Source organism: Lathyrus oleraceus, chromosome 1 (genome assembly GCF_024323335.1).
Source record: "Lathyrus oleraceus cultivar Zhongwan6 chromosome 1, CAAS_Psat_ZW6_1.0, whole genome shotgun sequence".
NCBI lineage: Eukaryota > Viridiplantae > Streptophyta > Magnoliopsida > Fabales > Fabaceae > Lathyrus > Lathyrus oleraceus.
The window spans coordinates 61,932,546-61,945,130 of record NC_066579.1 but is presented as its reverse complement, the minus strand read 5'-3'; the positions used below and the strand labels follow the sequence as shown (position 1 = coordinate 61,945,130).

The following is a 12,585-nucleotide window of genomic DNA, read 5'->3' as shown; positions in this document are numbered from 1 at the left end:
CAAAAAAAGTCAATATTGACAATAAGTCAAACCAAGTGGACAAGATGTAGACACAAATGCAAAATACCTTAATTTCGCACCAACTTGTACACTAAACCCTCAAGAGACTTTTCATAAAGCATAACTTGTGCTTATGAACCATGCACCGCTTTTGAACCGATGATGTGCAAGTTCTCGAAGTGGCTTGCGGATGAAGAAATTGGTGACATGGCCTACGACGATGCACGCCATAAGGACTGAACGACCACAACAAATCGAATCCCTGTAACAGCTAGTCCAGTTTTTGAACCAGTATACACCAATCTAAAGACCCACCTGATTATTAAGTACATGTAGAATGAGCTTCTTATTTACCAAAGAATCTTAAGGCATTATGGATTTCTAGACGTAATAGGGTCCAAATTCATAATGCAACAAGATATGGGAATTAGGATTTGATGCCCAGAAGAAAACTTTGATCTCCTCCTCCAATGAAATCCCCAAGTCTTAATTATGTGCATCATGCTTTATGGTTATAAATACCAATGAAAGATTCAAACAACCCAGACAAAATTGGGGTATGACAACAACATCATCACCACATCCCAATTCCTTCAATAGATTAATAAGTCACATAGCTTGGCAAGCACCTAACGACGATGCAATATACTCGGTCTTACAAGAAGAGAGTGCTACAACTGGTTCCTTTTTTGAACACCAAGAGATTGGTGTACTACCAAACATAAAGATGTACCCCGCCGTCGATTTTCGGTCATCTTTATCTCCGCACCAATTAGAATCGGTGTAGCCAAGTAAATTGCACTTACGCCCCGTGTTCGATGCGGGAAAGAGAACTCCGCAACCAAGAGTTCCTTTCACATATCTAAGGATCCTCTTGACCGCCGCCAAGTGAGACACCTTCGGTCTCTCTATGAATCTACTCGCAATACCGACACTAAAGGCCAAATTCGGCCGCGTATTACACAAATACCGTAACGATCCAATCAAGCTCCGGTAAAGCGTTGGATTGACATCATCCTCCTAATCACTTTTGGACAGTTACACTCTAGCCTCACAAGGTGTAATAGAAGCATTACAATGCTCCATATCACACTTTTTCAAAATATCTAGAGCATACTTCCTTTGGTGCATAAGCAGCCCCACTTTTGACTTGTGAAACTCTATGCCAAGGAAGTAATTCATTGCACCAAGGTCCTTCATCTCAAATTCTCTCATGAGCTCACTTTTGAACCTTGAAACACTCTTGTTATGGCTGCCCGTAATTAAGAGATCATCAACATACAAGCAAAGTATAATCACACCATCATTCGTATCCGATCTCACATAAACTCCATGTTCGGATACACATCGTTTGAAACCAATGTCAATAAGAAAGCCGTCGATACGTTTGTTCCAAGCTCTCGGAGCTTGTTTCAAACCATACAACGCCTTGTGTAGCTTGTAATACTTCATCTCTTGATCTTTTATCACGAAACCGGGTGGCTTCCCCACATAGACTTCCTCAACAAGAGGACCATTCAAAAACGTAGATTTGACATCCATTTGGTAAACCATCCAATTGTTGTTATGCGCAATACCAACAACATAACGAATAGTCTCTAATCTAGTCACCGGTGCGAATACCTCCTCATAGTCTATACCTTCTCGTTGCAAGAACCCATTCGCCACTAATCGAGCTTTGTGCTTGATTACTTCACCTTTGGGATTTGCTTTAACCTTATAGACCCATCGCACACCTATCGGTTTCTTTCCAAGTGGTAAATCGACCAACTCCCAAGTACCGTTTTTCTCAATAGATTCCAGATCCTCTTTCATTGCACATCTCCACTTAGGATCACTTAAGGCTTCTTCCTCATTTACCGGTTCGGATTCGGCCATAAGCGCGAAATGAACAAAATCACCATCGTTATTCACTTCGTTATCTTGGAATCTTTCGTAATCTCGGAGTCTATGAGGCAAGGCTCTTTGCCTCACTGGTCTACCATTATTAACAACATCATTTTGCGCTACTGTAGATGCTGGTACAACGGTGTTGGAAGCCTCCGGATCAGTAATTTCAAAAAACTGCTGCTGCTGTTTTTCTGTGAGTAATCGATTACCGCTATTTGGGTAATCGGTTACTGCAGCATTTTCTGCATTTTTACTTCATCAAAAGTCACATCCCGGGTTATGACGATCTTCCGATTTTTTCCATCGAACAACTTGTACCCTTCAGTAGAGTGATATCCTAAAAATATCATCTTCTCACCCTTATCATCCAATTTCCTTCGAAGTTGGTCTGGTACATGACGATATGCAATCGATCCAAAAACGCGCAAATGATTTAAATTCGGTTTGAAGTCACTCCAAGCCTCTTCCGGTGTGAGTTTCTCCAGCTTCTTAGTGGGACACCTATTCAACAAGTAGGTGGCTGTAGACACGACCTCACCCCATAATTCCTTAGGCAAAATTTTCCCACAAAGCATACTACGCACCATGTTCATTATTGTATGATTTTTCCTCTCGGCAGCCCCGTTTTGTTGAGGCGTATACGGAGGCACCCCCTCACGTACAATTCCCTCAAGATCACAATACTTCCCAAACTCACTAGAGGTATACTCACCTCCACCATCCGTTTTGAGAATTTTGAGCTTCCGACCGCTTTGGCGCTCCACCATGGATTTGAAATTCTTGAAAACTCCAAATACCTCATATTTTCTCTTGATAAGATATGTCTAAAGCTTCCTACTAAAATCGTCAATGAAGGTAACAAAATATTGATTGCCACCATAAGTATCTACTTGCATCGGTCCGCAAACGTCGGAACATACCACCTCAAGTAAGCCTTTGGTTCTTCGACCCGCATCTTTGCTAAACACATTCTTGTGTTGTTTAGCCTTCACACATTCCTCACACAATTCAGTTGGAGTACTAATGTGTGGCAGCCCCGTTACCATTTCACTTTGTTGCAACTTTCTTAGATCCGTAAAATTGAGGTGACCAAGACGGTAATGCCATAACCACTAATCTCTACTTGCCGCGGTAGCTAGACAACGATGCTCCATAACCTTTAACTCAACCTTAAAGGTTCTATTGACAGTCATCGGCGCTTTTAGAATCAACACACCATTTGAATCCAAAATGCGTAAAATCTTGTCCTCCAACCGAATTTTGTATCCTCTTTCAAGTAATTGGCCAATGCTTAAAAGATTACACTTAATTCCCGGTATATACAAGACATCTTTGATCCTTGAATGTCCACCATTCCTTTTTCCGATCAAAACATCTCCTACCCCTTCGGCGCTTAAAGTGGTGTCGTTGGCAAATTTGACTTTACTTTTCGCCGCTTAATTGATTTGCACAAACCAATCTTTTCGACCCGTCATATGTGTTGAACAACCGGAATCCAAGTACCACTCATCTCTCCCTTGGACTCCATCACGAACGGTAACCAATGCATTTCGATCCGAATGCATTTTCTCGCTATTTTCCGGAACGGTACAGCTGCTGTCCCGCAAACTGTCACTACTGTAGCTGCTGCCCGGAACATCCGTAATGCCATAACTCTCCTCCGTGATCATTACTAGAATTGTGTCCTCATCATCTACCTCTTCCCTAGCAACCTTGGCTTCATTATTGTGATTCTCATTCAATTTACCACGACACGAATTTGCAAAGTGTCCAAACTTTCTGCACTTGTAGCATTGTACCTTACTCACATCACGCTTCTTGAAACCATTGCTATGACCACTATCCTTGGAGCTACTTTCACCCTTTCACTCGTTGAATGCTTTGAATTTTGCGAATCGTTTGAACCAAAATTCTAAAAATTTGATTTACCTCTCGCCGCAAATTTTCCTTTCGACCTCTTATTCTTTTCATTGAAACGCGCTTGCAAAACAATTTCCGCTTTGGCTTTGTCGGCGCCTCTCTCATCCATCCTTTGTTCATGTGCATCTAACGAACTTTGCGATTCATCTTTGCTCAAAGTTGTTAGATCCTTTGATTCTTCAATAGCCACAACTATGTTGTCGAAACGCGGCGTTAACGAACGCAATACTTTCGATACAACATTCTGCTCAAGAATCATTTCCCCACAAGATTTGATTTGATTAACTAACCGGGTAATGCGCGTAATGTAGTCGTTGATCGTTTCTTTGTCTTCCATTTGTGTTAACTTGAATTGTCGCTTGTAAGTTTGTAACCTTACAACCTTCGCTTTGAAGGCACCGACATATGCTTTCTCCAAGATTTCCCATGCTTGCTTCGCCGATTCACAATCGCCAACCTTCTCGAAATTGTCGTTATCAACACACGAATGAATCAAGAATAGGGCTTTGTAATCCTTCTTCTTCTCTTCTTTGTGTGTAGCTCTTTGAATGTCGGTAGCCTCTGCCCCTAATTGTGTAACTCAATTGACGAAGATCTCAAGCACCTCTTGATAACCAAACAAAACCCTCATTTGTTTCGCCCATTTATCATAGTTCTTCGAATCAAGAATCAGGAGATTGGTGGGAATTCGATCATTGGAAACGATTGTCATTATTGCAGCGGATTAGGATCGATAACCAAGACTCTTGATGCCAAATGTTAGAACATAAAACTCAAACTTGAAGGTTTGACAATGGTGGAAGAAAAGAAAATTGGGGAAGATGAAGTTGAGAGAGAATTAGAGAGAATAGAGTAATATTGGATGAGTACTAATTTTTGCATTAATTTTGAATTGGAAATATTACAAGCGTATTTATACATTGAGAATAAAATGATACAACTAAAGTGACTCTACAAAAATAAATTCTGTTAGTTTTTGGAAGTATAAAAACAAAATTTAATTTCAATTAACAATTTTATACAAAACTAGATCAAATTAGACTATCTAGCGGAGATAGTTATGATTGAAGTTATTTAATCTATAAATTTTGGGTCAAATTAAAGTTTTTATTTATAATTAGTGAAATAAAAAGTCAATTTGTACTTTTGTTTGCCTGCGCTGCTATAGATCTTGATTTTATGAATTATTCAATTTTAAAATATTCAATTTTAAAATGTGATTACTTTTTATGTTATTGCATAGATCTTGATTCTTTTTAAAACAAATAAATTTTTAATTTTGATTTTTAGTTTTCATGAAGCAATTTATATTTTCACATTATTTTTTTAACTAAAATTCTGTTATGTTGTTGCCCCTCATTTAATTGAGTTAGAAAAAGATAAACACTGAAAACTCATTTACTGTGTTGTGCTATCAACTTTTTCATTTAGCATTTATTTCCTTTAGCAAAAAAAGAATATGTTAGTAACTTTTTCATAGCATGTGTTTGTGCTATCAACTTATAAAGTTTCCCAAAGTGAATTAATTCTTCATATTCGAAGATAAAGATAAAGTGAATTAATTCTTTATATTTGTAATTTGTATACGTTGTTTATATTATTTAATCCTACTTTAAATTGAAGCAACTTTACTAGCTTGGATATAGAGGCCACCGATTTCTTCCTGATTCTTAATTCTAAACAGGAGGAATTTTAAAAATATAAATTATAACCACATAACATTGAACTTACCTGATGAGAAGAAGAACAGAATCTAAACTCTTCCAACAATTCCTGTATATAAGGAGAAAATAAAAGTCACAAATTCATCTAAACTTGTATAAATTTTCAAACTTGTAAACAGTAAAATATTTTAATTCTGTTTGAGTCAAGTGAAGAACACCAAAGATGAGATAGGAAGGAACTATAGATTTAGTTTTGAAGCTTAAAAAGCTCACCACACAACTTTACTTGTTTAGAGTTTAACAAAAATTCTATCCCTCTAGTTATGGTAATCTACGGAATCCAAAAAAAAACTACAAAATTTTATCTTATAAAATGTTTCTCGTCCGCAACGCGGTGTTCTTATATGTTTTTTTTCAACTAGTTAACAAACAAACCTTTGCTAAATATATCAATGACAACAATAACCCTCAAAAGAAGAAAATGATGAATATTGGGAAATGAAAGTTCAATCGATACAAAAATATCTATCAGTAGTGTGTGTGATATTTAAATGTCTTACCTTACACAATAATTTATATCTCATTTCCCTTAAACGCAAATTTGCATAACATGCTAAACATATGGCAGCAACAACGAAATTGCACATTTTGCATTAAAAACACATACATATAGAAAAATAGTAAAATTAGAGAAATAATTTTCAATATCTCAATTATTACGGATGGGCTGAAAGAAATATATAGGATCAAGGTAGAAAGTTTATTAGAGTAAATATCTCTAACAAATTAAACTTTATTTAACTAACTTAAATCTATCCTATCTAACTTAGTAAAGGAGAAGAAATTAAATTGTAACATTCCCGGCAAACTAGAATTGTCATTCTCATTTTGGTAACAAACTTAGTAAAAGGACTCGGATGAAGTGGTTTGGTGAACATATCAGTCACCTCATTTCTTGAGCAATTGACATGTCGGGTATGAGGTTATCTTGAATTTTGTCCCTGACTGTTAGCCAGCAAATTTCGACTATGTCGAAGGGGAAACTCGTAGTAAGGGGTATGGAATCATAAGGCGAAGCGTCGAGCAAAGTGAGCATGGTCGAAGCAGTTCGACAGTCAAGAAGGACATAGGCCAGGTCGAAAAGAGGTCGACGGGGGATGAGTGTGTCGAAGTCGAAGTCAAACAAGCAAAAACGATACAACCAGTTGAGAAAAACGCGGGGGAAGTTGCAAAAGACGCGGGGTTGCAGGTTCAGACGCGTGGCACATTGCAGATGGTCGATGACCATGTAGCAGTTATTTTTTATTACTATTTAAGTAGATTTGATTTCTAGTTCAAGGGGAGGCATTTATAACATTGTAAAGGGAAAACACTCAAAGTGTCAAGTGCCTAGAGAAAAGAGTTCATTCCTACAAACTGTATACTTGTTTCCATATTTACCTTCAAGCAATTTAAATTACCAAGTCTTTTTTACTTGCTTTGTCATTTACGGTTTTATCTTGCCTTTTGTTCATCTATTTTAACTTCACCTTTTACAAGCATTTTTAGCTATCTTTTTCTTAATCCAAACATTTCAACAAAACACCCCATATACTTAACACTTAGTCTAAGATTTTGTAGCCGATCCTGCAAGTAAACCTCAATAGGAGACTATAGATTGTTCGCGCGAAAACCATATGCGAACAAATTGGCATACCCGGTGGGACATGTTGTGTTCAGTATATGCAATTATGTAGTGGTAAAATCATATCACCACGTCCAAATCCAAAAGAAGAACCGTCTTCAGGAGGAAATACAGTTGTGTCGCAAACAACTGATGTTGGCTTTGGCATTGTATCTGCAGTTTCGAGTGCATATAGTGGACCAATATTGACGCTACGTCAGCCTAAGACTCCAAGGTCGACGATGATGGGGACTTCAAGGCAATGTATGTCCAGTTTCACAGTGTTCATGTATCGAACCTTATGAATGCCAACTGAATTTATGGCAAGTATACATAATAGCAGTTCAACATTTGGCGAAAATCCATCGTCGCAATTCCCACCCTACCAGGGGTTAGGACCTTTGGTAAACCAATTTGGTCGACCCCTAGGTTTAGGTTTTTCATATCAGTGGATCCCAACTTTCACATCGAGCTCTATCGCAGTCATGAGACAGCAGATGGACGAAAGCAACCATGAAATGGTCCATATGCTGACTCAACAAATAGGTATCATACTTAGACCATTAATTCAAGATTCGACTCAGAGTTACCAACAATTGGAAACTCAAATGACATGAATAGGGGATTTTCTAGGGGCTCCTAGAGCACAAGTTCGATAGACTCACCCACCTCCACCTCGACCGGAAACCCCAGTTCGACATGAGAAGTTGGTCGACGAAACGATTGACCAAGAACACCAGGTGGTCGAACCAATACCCAGGGTGGACCAAAGGCCTCCCGTTGTGTTAGTCAATAGAAATCAAGGTCATGACCATGTGGTCAGGCAGGTTTGACAAGAGGCAGGGGCTAGGGAACAAAATTTAGAGGTGATTGTCGAACGGATCATAGTTCGAAATGGGGTAAACCCAGGCCTTCAAAGGCCAAAGTATTCCTCTCCCTTACCAAATTTTGTTTTACAAACATAATTAACTAGGGGATGGAAGGTTCCAATGTTCACCAAATTCTTCGGAGACACCGAAGAGTCCACCGCCGAATATGTTGCCTGATATCAAATCGAAGTTGGTGACATAGCAAACAATGAGGACTTAAAACTGAAATATTTCCCAAGCTCCCTCATAAAGAATGTGTTCACTTGGCTTATGACGCTACCTCCACAATCAGTTCATACGTGGACGCAATTAGAGAGATTGTTCCATGAACAGTTCTACATGGAATAGTTGAAAATGAGTTTGAAAGAACTGGTCAGCGTTAAAAGAAAGACCGATGAGTCAGACGATCAATAACTCAATAGGTTTAGACTTTTAAAAGCTAGATACTTTACTCAAGTCCATGAGCACAAATTAGTAGAAATAGTTGTAGGTGGCTTAGACTATTCTTTCAAGAAAAAGTTAGACACACAATATCTTAGGGATATGGCATAATTAGCTGATAGAGTTCGACAGATCAAACTCTTGAAAGCTGAAAAAACCAAAAATGGTAGATACCATAAGAAACAGAAAGTGTCTATGTATCAGTTGATGAATACTCTTATGACGATGAAGAGCTTGTCGATGAAAGTGGGGTCAACATGGTTGAGCTCAAGCTAAGACCTCATTTCAAGTGTAAATTGTTGAAACCATCAAACAGGAAAAGTCCCATCGAAACGGAAAAATAGATAAATACGTTGCTAAAACTTACACTTTCGATGTGTCTAAATGTGACGATATATTTGATTTATTAGTTAAAGATGGTCAAATTATTATTCCTCAAGGTTTAAAAGATCCCCCTTTAGAGCAAAAAAAGAAAATGGGATTTTTAAAGTTTCACAACTTTCTTGGTCATAAAAATCTCAATGTGTTCTTTTTAGGGATTTGGTGCATAAAACTTTGAAGGAGTGCAAACTTCAATTTGGAGAAAGGCCAAATATGTAAGTAGACTCAGATCCTTTAAAGGTCTAAAAAGCCTTATATTCTGAACCTTTCGAATGCATGATGGTTGAGACTAGTAATGGTCTCAACGAGTCTTTGGTTGCTGAATCTTTTGAATGCATGATGGTTGAAACTACTGATGGTTTCAACAAAAAGACTGAAGACAAACTAGAGGTAGTTTATCCTCAAGCTGGAGAATACCTGACTAATTTCCAGGAGAAATACAGAGTGAGTGATTCGAAGGCGGTGTTATGTCCAAGGTGCAATGAAGTGTTCGATGAAAAAGTTTTTGAAAAGTATGAAGATGGCAAGAAGAATGCACTGAAAAAGGAGAATCCCAACATCCTAAGGTTTGTTTTCCACAAACATGGGGAACCACGCCGAAATGAGGAGTATATAAGGAAATTCCAGCATCCTCGACCAAAGACCTTTCTTCCTCTGTTGGATATCCCACAAGAGAAGTGGGTGGAACTTGTGAATCAGAAGGGGAGCAAAAGGCCAAATTGGTGAGAGCTTGATCTAGATAAAGAAGAAAAGACTTCTGAGAAGAGGGTTGAATCCAGAGGTTATGTGGTTTCCCCTAATTACAAAAGGAAAAACCCTATGAAAAGAACAAAATGGAGGCGTTATTAGAGAAATAAGAAAGCTGGGAAAGAGGTTTTGACTTCACATCCGAAGCCTGTCGAAACCTCTAGACTATATATTTTGTTTTGAGTGATATATATATATATATATATATATATATATATATATATATGTATATATATATATATTTACTTCACATCTGAAGCCTGTCGAAACCTCTAGACTATTGATCGGAAAAAATTAGCAAGTGTACTATTTTTACCGATGTAGTAATAAGGAGTTTTATTTCCAAGTATCGATCTCAAGGATTGCGTAGGAATTACTAATTTTAATTTGATTCTATCAGAACAAAAAGATAATGGCTGGGTTGTTTTGAAATTTAGAATAGTAAACACGAAAATAGTAAAAATAATTGATTAAGATAAAAGATGCTAGGGTGAGTGGTTGAGTTAACCGACTATGAATTCAGTCCCGATTTCCTTAATACATATGATACATTCAATCACCTAACCTCAGAATGTTCTTACTTAAGTCCTTAAGGAAGAAACTATTAAACTACCAATTCTTACCCAAATGTCCATTCAATTAATCATTGGTTTTAATCATACAAAATATCAAGGTTTACGGTGATTTATGAAAGTGTCTAGTCCTAGATGATGCATTCATAAACCCAATTGTGTGAAAACCCTACCAATCACAATCCTGTTATTGGAAGTCATAGATTAATTCGTATTTGTCCGATACAAAAACATAAGAACATCACACAATTGAATTGAAATACATAACGTAGTAATCAAGGTATCATTGGTTCAAATTCATAGCATACGATAACATCAGGACCACCCCCTAGCATCAGGGGGTTTAGCCTCTCTAAGTACTTAAAGAATTCATAAAGTAAAGATTAGACATTACAAAGAATTAGGAGAGTTTGATCTTCAATGGTGGCTACCCTTGAATCTCGCCGTCTTCGAATCCGTCGTATTCGCTATCTTCTCCACTGTAATGCTTTCGTTCGTCTATCAAAAGGTGCCTTCTTCTTTCTCTTCCAAGCCTTCTTATAGCTTCAGATGACCCTCTTCCAAGCTAAAGGTCCAAACTACCCTTAATGAGCATAATCGGGTCAAACAGCAAAAATTAGGTTTTCCAAGCTGCGTTCAATCAACACGGCCGTGTTGTTCTTCAGTATTAATTAATTTCAGCATACGTTACAGTGGCAACAACACGGGCCATGTCCCTACACACGGGTGCCCGTGTTACTGCACTGTTTTAATCAACACGGCCGTGTGGTGGCACACGGGTGGCCGTGTTGATCTCTGTTTTCTGCTTCATCTCTGCTCTGCTTGATCAACAACACGGGCAGTGTTGTGGCACACGGGTGCCCGTGTTAACCTGCTGTTTTTTCATATTTTCGTCCTTCAGAGTGTCTAGAACTTCACCATTCTTGCTTTTAAACCTGGAACAATGACACTACCAAACGAAGCATAAACGAGATCTTTTTTTGACATAGACTCGTAATCGAATGCAATGCAATACCAAACCAACAAAACATGATAATTGACTCAAATGCAACTAAAAACAAACATAAATCTTACCAAGGTGATGAAAATATGTCGGATTAGCGGCGAGAATTCAATGGAAATGGTGACCGATCACAACCCCAAACTTGTCTCATTGCTTGTCCTCAAGTGATGTATTGAGTCCAAACAAAGGTCACCCCCGAATTCGTTTTCCACAATGCAACCTAGTCTTTCACCATTCATGTTCTTCCTTTCCAATCGAGTTTCAGGTCTCTCCGATTCAGGCAGTTTACCACATTTCCACATCCGAAACCTCTTCACCTGCAAGCTTTTCACACACTCACAATATCTCTCAGGGTTAGGTGTGTACACTCACATCACAGTATACAATATCAAACTCTTAACTTTGAATACATTCTAATGTCACTACCACAGCAGATTCCACACACTTTTTGAGGTCTTTTTAGGTTGTAACGGGGCTTGGGTACGGTGGGATAAACAAAAAAAAATGGATAACAAAGGGTTTTGAACTCGGTAATCATGTTGTGTACTTTTTCTTTCTTTTCCTATGCATCACATATATTTTGGGGATTCATTTCACTCTTTTGACTCTTTTTCTACTCAACTTTTCAGAACATTTTATATCTGTTAGAATCTAAGGTCTCGGCAAGTGCATTTTTCTCTTTTGCTTTTTTTTTCTTTTCTCCTTTTTTTTTCTTCTTTTTTTTTATAGAGAAAATACATACTATTTTTCCTTTTGTATGATCTCATCTTATGCACTTGCCTTCTCTTTCAAGATTTCCACCCCAAACTTAGTTTTATTGCATATCTTGCAATTCCCACAATCATACCGAGTTATGACACAAATGGAAATGGATGATTAAAAGTTAACAGGGGTTTTATGGTGAATACTGCTTAAACGTTAACATGGGGTTTACAATGAATAAATGGCTAAGGCTCAACGGGGTTTACGAAGGGAAACATACATATAGGGATGGCTAGAGAGGCCCTGGCTAAACAAACAACTTGCCTCAGTGTGTTTTGTCATGCTGTGACGTGTCAACAGAACATACGCAAAACCAGAGTGATAAAGTCATACCTGGCTGAACTCTCATGTTGATATTTCGTGTTTGGCTTTTTGTGATCTCACCATGTTGGTTAGCTTGCAAGCTCTGAAGTCCCTTCGTGTTATGTGGTTCTTTCCTGACTTGGTCTTTCCATACCGCTTTCTTGGTCCGGTGTCCCCAAAATGTGTCCGACTTCTTTTCTCAAGGTTGCATCAACTTCCGGGGTGCCTTATCAGCCTTAGTTTGAGGGGTGTCATTCATCCACTACCATTAACCCCGGGCTCGTCCAACCGTTTCTCATCACCCTATACACACAGTAGGTCCAAAAGAACAGAAAACAGCCAAAACAAACAAACATACTAATATAGTGAT

General features: G+C 38.1%; 1 protein-coding gene across 1 annotated transcript; it reads right to left on the bottom strand.

The window, feature by feature from the left end:
• Nucleotides 1–3,002: 3,002 nt before the first annotated feature.
• On the bottom strand, nt 3,003–4,522 carry LOC127091468 (uncharacterized). Its single transcript, XM_051030113.1, has 4 exons — nt 4,415–4,522; nt 3,827–4,267; nt 3,346–3,752; nt 3,003–3,180 (listed from the first exon to the last, which is right to left on the bottom strand). The coding sequence occupies exons 1-4, from the start codon at nt 4,520–4,522 to the stop codon at nt 3,003–3,005; spliced, it is 1,134 nt and encodes a 377-aa protein (XP_050886070.1).
• Between the last annotated feature and the right edge of the window lie 8,063 nt (nt 4,523–12,585).